This window comes from Salmo salar, chromosome 20 (genome assembly GCF_965601325.2).
Source record: "Salmo salar chromosome 20, fSalSal1, whole genome shotgun sequence".
NCBI lineage: Eukaryota > Metazoa > Chordata > Actinopteri > Salmoniformes > Salmonidae > Salmo > Salmo salar.
In genome coordinates, this window is record NC_138310.1 from 42438872 (window position 1) to 42456956 (window position 18085).

Here is an 18085-nt window from a genome sequence, read left to right on the forward strand (position 1 = left end):
GCTATTTCTGACTTTTGTAATTCCTTTACTTGGTTGTAAAATCTTTGTATGCTTTTGTAAGCAGGGTGCTGTCCTCAGATAATCGCATAGTATGCTTTCGCCGTAAAGCCTTTTTGAAATCTGACACAGCAGCTGGATTAACAAGAAGTGCATCTTTAAGCTGATGTATAACACTTGTATTTTTATGTATGTTTAACCTGTTTAGGATAGGGGGCAGTATTGACACGGCTGGATAAAAAACATACCCGATTTAATCTGGTTACCACTCCTACCCAGTAACTAGAATATGCATATACTTATTACATATGGATAGAAAACACCCTAACTTTTCTAAAACTGTTTGAATGGTGTCTGTGAGTATAACAGAACTCAAATGGCAGGTCAAAACCTGAGAGATTCCTTTACAGGAAGTGGCCTGTCTGACCATTTCTTGAACTTCTTTTCCATCTCTATCATTTACTAAGGATCTCTGCTCTAACGTGACACTTCCCACGTCGTCCATAGGCGCTCAGAGCCCGGGAAAAAACAGAATGTCGTCATTCCAGCCCCAGGCTGAAACACATTATCGCCTTTCTCAAGTGGCCGATCAAGGGACACTGGGCTTATGCTCGTGACCCGACCGCCCCCGCCTTTGGGATTTTTTCCTCTGTTTGCCGAAAAGGAGATTCCCTGTCGGAATATTATCGCTTTTCTACGAGAAAAATGTCGTAAAAATTGATTTTAAACAGCGGTTGACATGCTTCGAAGTACGGTAATGGAATATTTAGAATTTTATTGTCACGAATTGTGCCATGCGCGCGACACTTCTTTACTATTTCGGATAGTGTCTGGAACGCACGAACAAAACGCCGCTATTCGGATATAACGATGGATTATTTTGGACCAAACCAACATTTGTTATTGAAGTAGCAGTCCTGGGTGTGCATTCTGACGAAGACAACAAAAGGTAATCAAACTTTTATAATAGTAAATATGATTATGGTGAGTGCTAAACTTGCCGGGTGTCTAAATAGCGAGCCCGTGATGCCTGGGCTATGTACTTAGAATATTGCAAAATGTGCTTTCACCAAAAAGCTATTTTAAAATCGGACATATCGAGTGCATAGAGGAGGTCTGTATCTATAATTCTTAAAATAATTGTTATGCTTTTTGTGAACGTTTATCGTGAGTAATTTAGTAAAATGTTAGCGAATTCCCCGGAAGTTTGCGGGGGGTATGCTAGTTCTGAACGTCACATGCTAATGTAAAAAGCTGGTTTTTGATATAAATATGAACTTGATTGAACAAAACATGCATGTATTGTATAACATAATGTCCTAGGGTTGTCATCTGATGAAGATCATCAAAGGTGAGTGCTGCATTTAGCTGTCTTCTGGGTTTTTGTGACATTATATGCTGGCTTGAAAAATGGGTGTCTGATTATTTCTGGCTTGGTACTCTGCTGACATAATCTAATGTTTTGCTTTCGTTGTAAAGCCTTTTTGAAATCGGACAGTGTGGTTAGATTAACGAGAGTCTTGTCTTTAAATAGCTGTAAAATAGTCATATGTTTGAGAAATTGAAGTAATAGGATTTTTAAGGTTTTGAAAATCGCGCCACAGGCTGCCAGTGGCTGTTACGTAGGTGGGACGAATTCGTCCCGCCTAGCCCAGAGAGGTTAATTTGACCATTTCTGTATTTCGAATTTGGCACTCTGCAATTTCACCGGATGTTGGCCAGGTGGGACGAATGGTCTCTTGAAAACAGTTCTTGCACATCACTGGAACATTGCAATGAAAATGTTAGGTAATGACGTAATGAGACTCTGAAGGAAAAGTTCTCTAAAGTTTTGGGAACGTTTGTTGCTAGCTGGGCTGACAGATGGGGTAGGGTTTGCCCTCTTTGTTTTTCTACATATGTACATAGTGTTATTATTATGAAAATTATTGACATGTATTAAAATCAATGCTATTCTAGCATAATTCACTGTACATGACTGATATTAAACAATAATCTGAGCAGATGCAACATAAATGGAGAAGAATCTATAAGTAGTGCATTGTGTAGGGAATAGGGTGCATTTAGGACGTTACCTCAACAGTGATCAACAGCTAATTATTAAGTTGCATACTACTCGTTTAAGAGCAATAAGTCTGCTCATATCCAGTGAATGGAAGGTTGTGTGTAATGTGTGTTGATTGGATTCTTTTAGGTCACGTCCGAGCTACATGATGCTATAGTATCCCTCTGACAGGAAGTACTAAGAACACAGGCCCTGACAGGAACTGTAACGGCTTGAGTGAGGACTTGACTTAACATTAGGGTGAGTAAACCCTGAACACACTCCAAACATGTGCGTGAGCATGCACAGTATCACACACCCCCATAGGGAAAGAATCCACCCTATGTAGTGCACTACTTTAGAGCTCTGGTCAAAAGTAGTGCACTATATAGGGAATAGGGTACTGTTTGCGATGCATCCATAGACTACTACATCCCACTACATTCCATCTACACAATACAGTATTTGCATTGCATTGTAACATGACTGAACTTACCTGGATCTCCTAGATGGTGGCACAGACAAAAACAGAAAAAAATAAACCCACATTACATTAGAGGATAGAAGAGAAGAAATCAAAGTAGACACAACAAAGTGTCCTAGAGATCTGTTGAGACCATAGAAATATAATTACTAGAAAGGGCCACCCATTATGGCTTCATTGAGTTGAATGGAGATTCCCCTTCTAATAATTCCATTCGTATGTTTGAGACACTCATTTGGGATTGAGAAAGTGTCCAGCTCTCTGATTTAATAGAAAATATGATAGCACCAATAATGTAGTACATTAGTGTCATAAAATGTACACAGTACTTTATGATTTTTTTACCTCTATCATTAGGTTTGGAAGACTGAGGTTCCATAACAGCACTACACACTGAGTACGTCTGTGCACTGCAACACTGCCCCCCATTGTTACAGGGCCAACCCATAGATATCTTACTCCAAAATCCCCTGAGCAAGAAGGTACATCCAGAGAACTTATATGGGTGCACCAAGGTGAGCAACTTGTGAGTGATTTGGCCAATGCATTCACGTCTTCCACCCTTCCACACTTTTACCACTAAGCTAGTCATATTCTCAGCCCTGACAGTCAGCTTGCCTGCTTAAACCAGAGGACCACACTGGAAATAAACTGTAATAAGCTGGGGTTTTTTGTGTTTATCCTCAATGATTTCAAGGGCCTTGCATCCAAGTGCGTGATTAGAATTATGTTTTTAAATGATCAAATCACTCAACCAATCTCACCTCTCCTTCCTCTAGCTCCACGTCCAGGAAGTCAAAGTCTCTGAAGACTCTGAATTGTTGTTCGGATGTGGTGTCCTCCATGTTGTTGTCCTGCTCCTGTGTCCCCTCCTCAGATGACACCAGGCTGGGCTGCAGATCCATCAGGTCCAGCTCGCCACAGCTGGAGAAGATCACCTGGGGACAGGAGGATACATAGGGGTGAGTTAAAAGCATACGTGGGAGTACCCCACTCCATAAAAAAGTATGCTTAAATCTACAATTCAAATCAAACAAATATAATTCTCATCAGTGCATAAACAACATTATTAGTAAATCAATTTTTTTAAACGTCGTCCATATTAAATAGCCGGTCATGTTACACAATCTTAAGGCACTACTATGACATTGGTTACACATCATTCTTAACCCTTCAACATACACATTGAGTGTACAAAACATTAGGAACACCTTTATAATAATAAGTTGGACCCCCTCAGAACTGCCTCAATTCATCGGGGATGGTCTCTACAAGGTGTCGAAAGCATTCCACAAGGATGCTGGCCCACGTTGACTCCAATGCTTCCCACAGTTGTGTCAAGTTGGCTAGATGTCCTTTGGGAGGTGGACCATTCTTGATACACACGGGAAACTGTTGAGCATGCCAAACCAAGCAGCGTTGCAGCTCTTGACACACTCAAACCGGTGCGCCTGCCACCATTCCCAGTTCAAAGGGACTTAAGTCTTTCCCATTCACCCTCTGAATTGCACAGATACACAATCAGTCTCTCAATTTGGTGTAAAAATCTTTAACCTGTCTCCTCGCCTTTATTTACACTGATTGAAGTGGATGTAACAGGTGACATCAATAAGGGATTATAGTTTTCACCTGGTCAGTCTATGTCATGGAAAGAGCAGGTGTTTCTAATGTTTTGTGCACTCAGTGTATAACTTTCACAAAATGTCTGCAATATGAGTAGGCCATTATCAAAATTAGTGTGTCTAATTGTTGAATAAGTGATAAGACTGCTGCTGTCTCTCAGTGATTCTGAACAAAAAAAAAATGCACTTTTATGAATACTCAACATTAACTGCGTGTGTGTGTGTGTGTGTGTGTGTGTGTGTGTGTGTGTGTGTGTGTGTGTCTCACCGAAGGGTTTTTGGTGAGCCCCACTCCTTGTCCACACAGACACAACACATTCACCAGCTTCTCCCGTGTTCTCTTCTGCAGATATGGAGAGAAGAGAGAAGTGAGGTGACGTCCCACCAGAGCAGAGCAGAGCTGCGTTGTTCAGATTGTGGAGTAGGACCTCTGAGAGGACAGCGACGCAAGAAAACAGATTACGTCAATATAAAAATAAAAACATGATCTGACCTTGCATCTCTTTCAAGGAAATGTATCATAACCGTACCGAAAGGTCTCTACCTTGAAAACGTGGCTGCTGACATGCACAATTTTGTGATTGTATTAACAGTAGACCAAAATACTAAAAGATAGTTGAGTAAAATTTCCTTTAACCTACAGACTCGTTTTACTTCTGTTGTTTCCTTTAAAAAGACTACCCTGTTCCTGCCCACTGTAAACATTGGATAACTAGAACACCGTAGGAATGTGTTTGTTCTACTTAAAGTACACAGAAATATACTGTAATATTTCTGTCATCACTCCTTATGCACAAGTTATGAAGATTTGAACTATCGTCGACTCTAGCCAAGAGCGCAACACATACACATGGAACTATGCTCAACTTTGCCGTGCTGGTCTAGCCAGCCTTCCAGAAGCTTTGCCATCACACAGCCTGTCTGCCCGTTCTGTGGTGTCCGCGTGGTCCTAAATCCAGATGTCTAAACACTCCAAACAGCCCCCTCACATTCTGAAATTGCATTTTTGTCCCTCTACCAGTTTTATCATGATTAAAAAAAGAGACAAAAAAAAAAAAAAGAGACCAGCACGGCAGAGTTGAGCATAGTTCAGTGTGTACATGTTGCACTCTTTCACCAAGTTGTAAAAGGAAGCAGATCAGAAACTGGTTACTCTTTAGTTGACTGATGTAGCTAGAAAGGTAACAATTGTTTAACTTTACAGAAAAAAAAACACACTAGTGTTTATTCGCAGTGCTGAGCTAGTATTGTAAATGACATGTAATGTTAGGTAATGTTTCATCCCCTCCCAACTGAGATGAATGAATAAGCAATGTTAGCGAGTAGCTATAACAGCCAGGTCATCCCTAGCCTCAGAAGTTTAAGTCTAAGTCGGAAGTCTACATACACCTTAGCCAAATACATTTAAACTCAGTTTTCACAATTCCTGACATTTAATGCTAGTAAAAATTCCCTGTCTTAGGTCATTTAGGATCACCACTTGATTTTAACAATGTGAAATGTCAGAATAATAGTAGAGAGAATGATTTATTTCAGCTTTTATTTCTTTCATCACACTCCAAGTGGGTCAGAAGTTCACATACACTGAATTAGTATTTGGTAGCATTCCCTTTCAATTGTTTAACTTGGGTCAAACGTTTCATGGAGCCTTCCACAAGCTTCCCACAATAAGTTGGGTGAATTTTGGCCCATTCCTCCTGACAGTGTAGGGTATGCGTAGCTGGCTGTAAGGGAGTCAGGCGCAGGAGAGCAGAATTTGGGTAGCAAACGGAGCCTTTTATTTCGGCGCACAAAAACACACGGCACTAAGAACACTAAATACAATATGGGTTGACATAACCCAGCGCAAACCAGTCTAACGTGCACATACACGAAACAACAAACAATTCCACACACAAACATGGGGGGGAACAGAGCGTTAAATACACGTCAGATAATGAGGGAATGTAAACCAGGTGTGTGGGAAAACAAGACAAAACAAAATGGAAAAATGAAAGGTGGATCGGCGATGGTTAAAAGACCGGTGACGTCGACCGCCGAACGAACAAGGAGAAGAACCAACTTCGGCGGAAGTTGTAACAGACAGAGCTGGTGTAACTGAGTCAGGTTTGTAGGCCTCCTTGCTCGCACACGCTTTTTCAGTTCTTCCCACACATTTTCTATAGGAATTGAGGTCAGGGCTTTGTGATGGCCACTCCAATACCTTGACTTTGTTGTCCTTAAGCCATTTTGCCAGAACTTTGGAAGTATTTTTGGGGTCATTGTCCATTTGGAATACCCATTTGCGACCAAGCTTTAACTTCCTGACTGATGTCTTGAGATGTTGCTTCAATATATCCACATAATTTTCCTTTCCTCATGAAGCCATCTATTTTGTGAAGTGCACCAGTCCCTCCTGCAGCAAAGCACCCCCACAACATGTTGCTGCCACCCCCATGCTTCACGGTTGGGATGGTGTTATTCGGCTTGCAAGCCTCCCCCTTTTTCCTCCAAACATAACCACGGTCATTATGGCCAAACCATTCTTTTTTTGTTTCATCAGACCAGAGGATATTTCTCGAAAGAGTATGATCTTTGTCCCCATGTGCAGTTGCAAAACGTGGTCTGGCTTTTTTTATGGCAGTTTTGGAGCTGTGGCTTCTTCCTTGCTGAGAGGCATGTCAGGTTATAACGATATAGGACTCGTTTTACTGTGGATATAGATACTTTTGTACCTGTTTTCTCCAGCATCTTCACAAGGTCCTTTGCTGTTGTTCTGGGATTGATTTTCACTTTTCGCACCAAAGTACGCTCATCTCTAGGAGACAGAACGCGTCTCCTTCCTGAGCGGTACGATGGCTGCATGGTCCCATGGTGTTTCTACTTGCATACTATTGTTTGTACAGATGAACGTGGTACCTTCGGGCATTTGGAAATTGCTCCCAAGGATGAACCAGACTTGTGGAGGTCTACAAAAAAAAAGGTCTTGGCTGATTTTTTTAGATTTTCCCATGATGTCAAGCAAAGAGGCATTGAGTTTGAAGGTAGGCCTTGAAATACATCCACAGGTACACCTCCAATGGACTCAAATGATGTCAATTGAAGCTTCTAAAGCCATGACATAATTTTCTGGAATTTTTCAAGCTGTTTAAAGGCACAGTCAATTTAGTGTACAGTCGTGGCCAAAAGTGTTGAGAATTACACAAATATTAATTTCCACAAAGTTTGCTTCTTCAGTGTCTTTAGATATTTTTGTCAGATGTTACTATTGAATATTGAAGTATAATTACAAGCATCTCATAAGTGTCAAAGACTTTTATTGACAATTACATGAAGTTGATGCAAAGAGTCAATATTTGCAGTGTTGACCCATCTTTTTCAAGTCCTCTGCAATCCGCCCTGGCATTAACTTCTGGGCCACATCCTGACTGGTGGCAGCCCATTCTTGCATAATCAATGCTTGGAGTTTGTCAGAATTTGTGGGTTTTTGTTTGTCCACCCGCCTCTTGAGGATTGACCACAAGTTCTCAATGGGATTAAGGTCTGGGGAGTTTCCTGGCCATGGACCCAAAATATCAATGTTTTGTTCCCCGAGCCACTTAGTTATCACTTTTGCCTTATGGCAAGGTGCTCCATCATGCTGGAAAAAGCATTGTTCGTCACCAAACTGTTCCTGGATGGTTGGGAGAAGTTGCTCTCGGAGGATGTGTTGGTACCATTCTTTATTCATGGCTGTGTTCTTAAGCAAAATTGTAAGTGAGCCCACTCCCTTGGCTGAGAAGCAACCTCACACATGAATGGTCTCAGGATGCTTTACTGTTGGCATGCCACAGGACTGATGGTAGCGCTCACCTTGTCTTCTCCAGACAAGCTTTTTTCCAGATGCCCCAAACAATCGGAAAGGGGATTCATCAGATAAATGACTTTACCCCAGTCCTCAGCAGTCCAATCCCTGTATCTTTTGCAGAATATCAGTCTGTCCCTGATGTTTTTCCTGGAGATAAGTGGCTTCTTTGCTGCCCTTCTTGACACCAGGCTATCCTCCAAAAGTCTTTGCCGCACTGTGCGTGCAGATGCACTCACACCTGCCTGCTGCCATTCTTGAGCAAGCTCTGTACTGGTGGTGCCCTGATCCCGCAGCTGAATCAACTTTAGGAGACGGTCCTGGCGCTTGCTGGACTTTCTTGGGCACCCTGAAGCCTTCTTCACAACAATTCAACCGCTCTCCTTGAAGTACTTGATGAACCGATAAATGGTTGATTTAGGTGCAATCTTACTGGCAGCAATGTCCTTGCCTGTGAAGCCCTTTTTGTACGAAACAATGATGACGGCACATGTTTCCTTGCAGGTAGCCATGGTTGACAGAGGAAGAACAATGATTCCAAGCACCACCCTCCAAGCTTCCAGTCTCAAAAAATAAAGGTGGGAACATGTGTTGGGAGAGAGGGGAGTTATTGACTAGACTGATGGGGGTCGGGCGTGCATGTGGCTGAAAATTGACATAGAGGTTGTCTTAATAATGTCAATCAAAAGACTGTAGTTTTTCAAGAGTTGTTCATTTGTTAGTCTATTGGTTAAAGGTCCAACACAATATTTATTATTGAATTACCTTTGATCTAGGTCAGTCTTATTAATCACTGAAACATATTTAATAATGATCTCTTACCTAGCGTGATGACTGTGGGCATTTTTGCTTACTTTTTGTTCAAAATGGAGACAGCATATTGGATCGTGTAAAAATTCAGGATATGAGCTTTAGATGTCCCACTTCTAAAAACCAAAGTGGCGCCCCTGACTCTAGCTCTGGTCCAGGGGGTAGTGCGCGTTTCTCCACTACTACTGGACACTACTAGTGGAGGAGCGCACACTATGCCCTGGTCCAGAGCTACATTGACTCTTACTTTTTATGTTTGTTGTTATTTCTCGCTTCCTGATCGCAATAATCCTGGAGGCCAGATCTGGGTGTGCTTTAGCCAACTCCTCTGTAGTGGTCCTTGCCATGGTATACAAGAAACGTGAGGGTTTGGCTAAAGCACAAACAGGAACTAGTGACCAGGCTAGATAGAGGTAACATTCTGGAAGAGAAAGGGAGAGATTGACTTGTGAGGATTGGGGTAGGGGGACCTGAGCGGACTGAAAGGGGTAGACTGACCTTGGAGGACTGGGGGAGAAGGTGGTGGTAGGTAGCCTAGCGATTAAGAGCATTTGACCAGTTACCAAAAGGTTGTTGGTTCGGATCCCCGAGATGACTATGTGAAAAATCTGTTGATTGTGCCCTTGAGCAAGGCACTTAACCATAATTGCTCCTGGAATAGCTCTGGAGAAGAGTGTTTGCTAAATTACTCAAATGTAAATGTAAAATGTAAAGGGGACACTGACCTGAGAGGACTGGGGGTGGAGTGGGAGACTGACCTTGGAGGAGTGGTGGAAAAGGGGGAGAACGGGGGACACTGACCTGAAAAGACTGGCGGAGGAAGGGTGAAAGGGGAGGCTGACCTGAGAAACTGCGGGAGAAGAAGGAGAAAGGGTGACACTGACCTGAGAGGACTGGGGTATTTTCCAGCTGACTGGAACCAGGACGTTGTTGGAGGTGGAGCCCGAGGAGGTGGAGGAGGTGCTGCAGGTCACAGCTATGGCCCGGCTTTTCCCCTCCCGGCCTGGAGAACCTTGCAGCTCCTCATACCTCCTGCCAATCACTGGGGTCTACAAACACACACGCAGGGACCTTAGTAAGTCACACACAGAGCACAGGTTTAGAGCAGAACCGGAGTGTCTCTGCAGCAGTAAGTTCATGATTGGACAGCTCCCATTCCTCTATCCTATGGCTGCTCCAGTCTAGCCCTCCCAGCCAGGACACGCAGCAGGCCAACTATTCAGCCGCTCAACGATATTTCAACACCTACCAGGCAGCGTTTGTTAAGCCCTTAGCACTGTCCATTGGCAGCCGTTCATAGCCCCAGCAGCTCAATTACCGAGCAGGAGAGATTCGCACATTAGGAAAATAAGATATCCCCCAGCTTGGCTAAATTAGCTTATTCAATCCACCTGCAGTCAATTTACACAGATTCCATGTGCCTCTGGTAACAGGCTGTTCTTCTGTTGTGTTTTTCTCCCTACCCCCTTTCGTCTAAAAATACTGAGGAATTTGTCTGAGAAACAAGAGGTAAGTTTGTCCAATCATTCCTCTCTAGGCTGTAATGCTCTCTGTTTGGCTGGAGCTCACTCCCTCTCCACCCCAGCCCAGTTTACTCTCCTCCTCCCTGATTCCCACACAAAGGACGGCAGCAGCCCTGTCTGACAATATTTCCTGCCATTCATAAACCGCACAAATAGCTGCCTGTTTGGTTCCCAGACATACATAAATCATACATCGCTTCCCAGTCTGTCTGTCTGTTAGCCCTCACAACATCGCTCTCTAGTCTAGCTCTGCCCAGACTGGCTGAAAGTGTTTACTGTGTGTGTGTGTGTGTGTGTGTGTACTTTTCTAGCTTTCCTGCTAATCTACTGGGGTCATTATTAAAAGGCATAATCTGTAATTAACTGGAAGGAAAGACATGTTTCCTGTCCAAAACAGATCCAGTCATCAACAGTCTCACACCAGTACCACACCCTGGAAAACACAGGAAAAGTACAAGAAAACGCGAGACAGTAAACATTCCTCTAAGTGCCCTTCATGCTTATAACAACAAACATTTGGCTTTGACATAAATGGCACCCTATTCCCAATAGTGCACTACTTGACCAGAGCCTTGATCAAAAGTATTACACTATATGGGGAATATATGCTTCCCATTTGGGAAGCAGTCTTTAACACAGAACAGCTTCATGCACAGAACAAACCCTGTCTTGTCCGTGGCTTGGCTGTCAGACAGGGAGCGACAACATTACATCAGAGTGAGAGGAAGTTAGAGAGAAAGAGAGAGTGGAGAAAGAGTGAGTGAGAGAGAGAGAGAGTGGGAGAAAGTAAGACAGAAAGTGAGCAAAAGAGAGCGAAAGAGAGAGAAACAGATCTTAAGAACCATTGATGTCTGACTAACCTCAGAGATGTCAAAGGTAAAGTCCAGTGTTTTCCCGGGCAGGGCTTTGGAGGAGCGCTCCCACACCTGGAGGTCCAGGTGGGCCAGCTCGCTGTGGGGGGACGTTGGCTGCACCAGGCTGGCCGACCGGGACACCACTAGCTTCAGGATGTTCAGGGCTTCCCTCCAGTGGGCCGTCTGAAGAGCGTGTGCAGGCAGAGCACACACACAACGAGAGAGAGACACACACAGAGTCTGTTAGAAGATATCCACCATATGACGTCAAAACTGTTTTCATTTATCAAAGAAGCATAAAGACAGGGCTTCCTGAAAGCTACCATAAAGCAAAGCTTTGGAGGAGAATCCTCCAGGAGAAAGGTTTCAGTGTGTGAGCCTGGAATGAGGGCCTGCAGCCAACACAGCAGGCTGTTTATAGAGTCATGTTGGGTGTGCCTTTAAATTTGTTGCTGAGACGCAAGACTCCGTTTTCCCTTTTTGCAGTAGTTAAAGGAATACTACATTCAGTATTCTGTTCATTGTATTATTTTTCACAAGGACCAGACATTGACCACAAGCATTTCGCTACACTCGCATTAACATCTGCTAACCATGTGCATGTGTTAACCATGACCAATACAATTTTATTTTATTTGACCAGACATTGAAATGGGTTTAAAATATAATTGGGGAAATAGAAAGGATGAGAGAAGGATTCCCGAGGGGATGAGAATGGACCGGATGAAGCCGAAGGCTGCAGATTAAGAATCCAGGAGGTGGACTCTGTAGAGTTTGGCTTGGAGTCTCAGGTAGACATCGTAAGGACATGGTAATTAGGCTGCTATGGTGATGGCAATCCAGGAGATCTTGACATAGAGTTTCATCAGATTTGAGCCAGAACTGTAAATGGGCCACTCAGGAACATTCACTGTCTTCTTGGTAAGCAACTACAGTGTAGATTTGGCCTTGTGTTTTAGGCTATTGTCCTGCTGAAAGGTGAATTCATCTTTCAGTGTCTGGTGGCAAGCAGACTGAACCGTGTTTTGCTCTTGGATTTTAACTGTGCTTAGCTATATTCCGTTTCTTTTTAATCCTGAAAAACTCCCCAGTCCTTAACTATTACAAGCATACCCTTAACATGATGCAGCCACCACTATGCTTGAAAATATGGAGTGTGGTACTCAGTAATGTGTTGTATTGGATTTGCCCCAAACATAACACTTTGTATTCAGGACAAAAAGTGAATTGCTTTGCCACATTTTTTGCAGTATTACTTTAGTGCCTTGTTGCAAACAGGATGTCTGTTTTTTGAATATTTTTATTCTGTACAGGCTTCCTTCTTTCCACTCTGTCAATTAGGTTAGTATTGTGGAGTAACTACAATGTTGTTGATCCATCCTCAGTTCTCATATCACAACCATGAAATTCTGTAACTGTTTTAAAGTCATCATTGGCCTCATGGTAAAATCCCTGGAGGGTTTCTTTCCTCTCTGGCAACTGAGTTAGGAAGGACACCTGTACCTTTGTAGTCACTGGGTGTAAATAAAGACTTCACCATGCTCAAAGGGATATTCAATGTCTGCAATTATTTATATATATTTTCCCATCTACCAATGCCCTTCTATGCGAGGCATTAGAAAACTTCCCTGGTCTTTGTAGTTGAATCTGTGTTCGTACTTCACTGCTCGACTGAAGGACATTACAGATAATTGTATGTGTGGGGTACAGAGATGAGGTAGTCATTCAAAAATCATGTTCACCTTTACAGGATTGGTGGGTCCCCCACAGGACGGTTGAGCTAAAGTAGGCTAATGTGATTAGCATGAAGTTGTAAGTAACAAGAAAATTTCCCAGGACATAGACATATGTCAAATCAAATCAAATGTTATTGGTCACATACACATGGTTAGCAGATGTTAATGCGAGTGTAGCGAAATGCTTGTGCTTCTAGTTCCGACAGTGCAGTAATATCTAACAAGTAATCTAAGAATTCGCCAACAACTACCTAATACACACAAATCTAAAGGGGTGAATGAGAATATGTACATATAAATATATGGATGAGCAATGTCCGATTAGCATAGGCAAGGTGCAATAGATGGTATAAAATACAGTATATACATATGATATGAGTAATGCAAGATATATAAACTGTCACGCTCTGACCTAGGAGAGCTGTGTTTTCTCTATTTAGCTAGGCCAGGATGTGATAGGTGGGTGGGCATTCTATGTTTTGATTTCTATGATTTGGCCAGGTATGGTTTCCAATCAGAGGCAGGTGTCTATCATTGTCTCTGCTTGGAAGCCATACTTAGGCAGTCTGTTTTTCCTTCGTTTTTTTTTCGTGGGTAGTTGTTTTCCGTTTAGTTGTGAGTATCTGACGGAACTGTCTGCTGTCATTTTTGTTTAATTTTGTAAAGTGTTCATTTCTTCATTAAAATACAAGATGAACATATTCCACGCTGCACCTTGGCCTACTCATTCTGACGCCTGTGACATAAACATTATTAAAGTGGCATTATTTAAAGTGGAATTGTTTAAAGTGACTAGTGATTAATTTATTAAAGTGGCCAGTGATTGGGTCTCAATGTAGGCAGCAGCCTCTCTGAGTTAGTGATTGCTGTTGAGCTGTCTGATGGCCTTGAGATAGAAGCTGTTTTTCAGTCTCTCGGCCCCAGCTTTGATGCACCTGTACTGACCTCGCCTTCTGGATGTTAGCAGTGTGAACAGGCAGTGGCTCGGGTGGTTGTTGTCCTTGATTATCTTTTCGGCCTTCCTGTGACATTGGGTGCTGTAGGTATCATGGAGGACAGGTAGTTTACCCCCGGTGATGCGTTGTGCAGACCGGTGTCACGTCCTGGCCAGTATAAGGTTAATTGGTATTGTAGTTTGGTCAGGACGTGGCAGAGGGTATTCGTTTTATGTGGTTCGGGGTGGTGTGTTTGTTGAAGGGGCATTTGATTTAAGTATTCCAGGGTTTTTGGGCACTGTTTGGTTTTCATGTATTCTATGTTGAGTCTAGTGTGTCTGTTTCTATGTTTGGTTAATTGGGGTTGGGACTCTCAGTTGAAGGCAGGTGTTGTCTATTTCTTTGATTGAGAGTCCCATATATTAGGGTGTGTTTGTGTTTGTCATTGGTGGGAGATTGTTCCGTGTTTAGTGCATTTCAACATTACAGGACTGTCAGTTTATTGTTCGTTCTCTTTTGTTATTTTTGTGTTCATTTTGGAGTTAAATAAATGTTCAAAATGAACAACCGCATGCCTGCTGCGTTTTGGTCCTCCTTCACCGACGATAAGCGTGACAACCGGAGAGCTTTGCGGTTGAGGGCGGAGCAGTTGCCGTACCAGGCTGCGATACAGGATGCTCTCGATTGTGCATCTGTAAAAGTTTGTCATGGTTTTGGGTGCCAAGCCAAATTTCTTCAGCCTCCTGAGGTTGAAGAGGCGCTGTTGCGCCTTCTTCACCACACTGTCTGTGTGGGTGGACCATTTCAGTTTGTCGGTGATGTGTACGCCGAGGAACTTAAAACGTTCCACCTTCTTCACTGCTGTCCCTTCGATGTGGATAGGAGGGTGCTCCCTCTGATGTTTCCTGAAGTCCACGATCAGCTCCTTTGTTTTGTTGACGTTGAGTGAGAGGTTGTTTTCCTGACACCACCCTCCAAGTGTCCTCACCTCCTCCCTGTAGACTGCCTCGTCATTGGTGGTTATCAAGCCCACTACTGTTGTGTCGTCTGCAAACGTCATGATTGAGTTGGAGGCATGCATGGCCACGCAGTCGTGTGTGAAAAGGGAGTACAGGAGGGAGCTGAGCACGCACCCTTGTGGGGCCCCAGTGTTGAGGGTCAGCGAAGTGGAGATGTTGTTTCCTACCTTCACCACCTGGGGGTGGCCCGTCAGAAAGCCCAGGACCCAATTGCACAGGGCAGGGTTGATACCCAGGGCCTCCAGCTTGATGATGAGCTTGGAGGGTACAAAAGTATTGAATGCTGAGCTGTAGTCAATGAACAGCATTCTTACATAGGTATTCCTCTTGTCCAGATGGGATAGGGCAGTGGGCAGTGTGATGGCGATTGCATCGTCTGTGGACCTCTTGGGGCGGTGTGCAAACTGAAGTGGGTCTAGGGTGGCCGGCAAGGTGGAGGTGATACGATCCTTGACTAGTCTCTCAAAGCACTTCATGATGACAGAAGTGAGTGCTACATGGGGCGGTAGTCATTTAGTTCAGTTATCTTTGCCTTCTTGGGTACAGGAACAATGGTGGCCATCTTGAAGCATGTGGGGACAGCAGACTGGGATAGGGAGCGATTGAATATGTCCATTAAAACATCAGCCAGCTGGTCTGTGCATGGTCTGAGGACGTGGCTAGGGATTCCATCTGGGCCAGCAGCCTTGCGAGGGTTAACACGTTTAAATGTTTTACTCACGTCGGCCACGGAGATAGAGAGGGCGCAATCCTTGTTAGCGGGCCGCTATGGTGGCACTGTATTTTCCTCAAAGCGGGCAAAGAAGGTGTTTAGTTTGTTTGGAAGCGTGACGTCAGTGTCCGTGACGTGGCTGTTTTTATTTTTGAGGTCTGTGATTTCCTGTAGACCTTGCCACATACAGACCTTGCCACATACTTGCCACATCTTGTGTCTGAGCCATTGCTTTGCGACTCCACTTCGTCCCTGTACCGGCATTTCGCTTGTTCGATTGCCTTGCGGAGGGAATAACTACACCGTTTATATTCAGCCATATTCCCAGACTTCTTTCCATGGTTAAATGAGGTTGTTGGCGCTTTCAGTTTTGTGCAAATGACGCCATCCATACACGGTTTCTGGTTTGGGTAGGTTTTAATAGTCACAGTGGGTACAACATCTCCAATGCACTTCCTTATAAACTCACTCACTGAGTCAGCGTATAGATCGATGTTGTTCTCTGAGGCTGACTGAAACATATCCCAGTCCGCGTGATCAAAACAATCTTGAAGCGTGGCTTCCGATTGGTCAGACCAGCGTTGAATGGTTCTCGTCACTGGTACATCCTGTTTGAGTTTCTTCCTATAAGACGGTAGGAGCAAGATGGCATCGTTGTCGGATTTCCCGAAGGGAGGGCGGGGGAGGGCTTTGTATGCATCGCGGAAGTTAGAGTAGCAGTGATCGAGTGTATTACCCCCAAGTCCTGCAATCAATATGTTGATAGAATTTAGGTAGCCTTGTTCTCAAATTTGCTTTGTTAAAATCCCCAGCTACAATAAATGCACTCTCAGGATATATGGTTTCCAGTTTACATAGAGTCCAGTGAAGTTCCTTGAGGGCCATTGTGGTGTCTGCTTGAAGGGGAATGTACACAGCTGTGACCATAACTGATGAGAATTCTTTTGGGAGGTAATATGGCCGTCATTTGATTGTAAGGAATTCTAGGTCGGGAGAGCAGAAGGACTTGAGTTCCTGTATGTTGTTATGATTACACCATGAGTCGTTAATCATGAAGCATGCGCATCTTCCCAGAGAGGTGTTTATCTCTGTCGGCGCAATGCATGGAGAATTCCGACAACATATCCCGAGATAGCCATGTTTCCGTGAAACAGAGAATGTCACAATCTCTGATGTCTTTCTGGAAGGCAACCCTTGCTTGAATTTCGTCTACCTTGTTGTCAAGAGACTGAACATTGGCGAGTCGTATACTCGGGAGTGGTTGGCGATTTGCACGTCTACAGAGCTTGACCAGGAGGTCGCTCCATCTGCCCCTTCTGCGGCGTCATTGTTTTGGATCGACTTCTGGGATTAGATCCATTGTCCTGGGTGGTGGTCCAAACAGAGTATCCGCTTCGGGAAAGTCGTATTCCTTATCGTAATGTTGGTAAGTTGACGTCGCTCTTATATCCAATAGTTCTTCCCGGCTGTATGTAATAAGACTTAAGATTTCTTGGGGTAACAATGTAAGAAATAATACATAAAAAACGAAATACTGCAAAGATTCCTAAGGACTCGAAGCGAGGTCTGATATTGGCAGAAAGCTTAAATTCTTGTTAATCTAACTTCACTGTCCAATTTATAGTAGTTACTACAGTGAAATAACACCAAGCTACTGTTTGAGGAGAGTGCACAGTTATGTATAAAATGTATTAATAAACCAATTAGGCACATTTGGGCCGTCTTGATACAACATTTTGAACAGAAATGCAATGGTTCATTGGATCAGTCTAAAACTAGTTGCCAAAATCTAAATTGTCGCTGGGCTGGAATAACACATGATGGCATTTCTCTTGCATTTCAAAGATGATGGTCCAAAAGAAATACAAAAACACATATTTCTTTCATTGTATTATCTTTTACCAGATCTAATGCTTTATTCTCCTGCATTCATTTAACATTTCCACAAAAAGTGTTTCCTTTCAAATGGTATCAAGAGTTAGATTTGGGTATGTCATTTTAGGCAAAAAAATTTAAAACTTATTCTGTGAGATGTTAAGCATATTTTTACTCCTGAATATATTTCGGCTTACCATAACAAAGGGGTTGAATACATATCGACTCAAGACACTTAAGCTTGTAATTTTTTATTAATTTGTTAACATTTCTAAAAACATAATTCTACTTTGACATTACGGGGTATTTGCCTGTAGTTAATAAACTCTGCCTGATGGACCCATGGGTTGAGGCAAACTCTGTCATATCCAGGATTGTCATGCACTCCACTTGTCCTGCCACCTGACTACATTGTCCATAACCTGTAATACATTACATAGATGGAAGGATTTCATCACCCACTGGAGACTTTAAGACAGAACCTCACCCAGAGAGCTGTGCATGTCAGTGTGTGGTTAGACAGCCAAATCCTTAGAATTGGCCAAAAAGACAAATAGAATGCCATTCTAGGTACTCTATACACAACTTATTTGTATTTGCTAGGTATGTGTAGGTATACTGTCTTTGTAAGCGCATCAATATGATATTTAC

At 43.2% G+C, this 18085-nt stretch overlaps 1 protein-coding gene across 7 annotated transcripts in view; it reads right to left on the bottom strand.

Annotated features, from left to right (window-relative positions):
* The window catches only part of LOC106580640 (protein furry homolog), a 282430-nt gene that overhangs the window by 52289 nt on the left and 212056 nt on the right, over nucleotides 1-18085 (bottom strand). For all 7 annotated transcript variants that reach the window (XM_082966434.1, XM_082966435.1, XM_082966433.1 and 4 more), the window contains exons 50-53: nucleotides 11164-11340; nucleotides 9665-9829; nucleotides 4416-4490; nucleotides 3290-3463 (exon numbers count right to left, since the gene is read on the bottom strand). In XM_082966434.1, the coding sequence (XP_082822560.1) occupies nucleotides 3290-3463; nucleotides 4416-4490; nucleotides 9665-9829; nucleotides 11164-11340 (591 nt within the window). The remainder of the gene's footprint in view (nucleotides 1-3289; nucleotides 3464-4415; nucleotides 4491-9664; nucleotides 9830-11163; nucleotides 11341-18085) is intronic.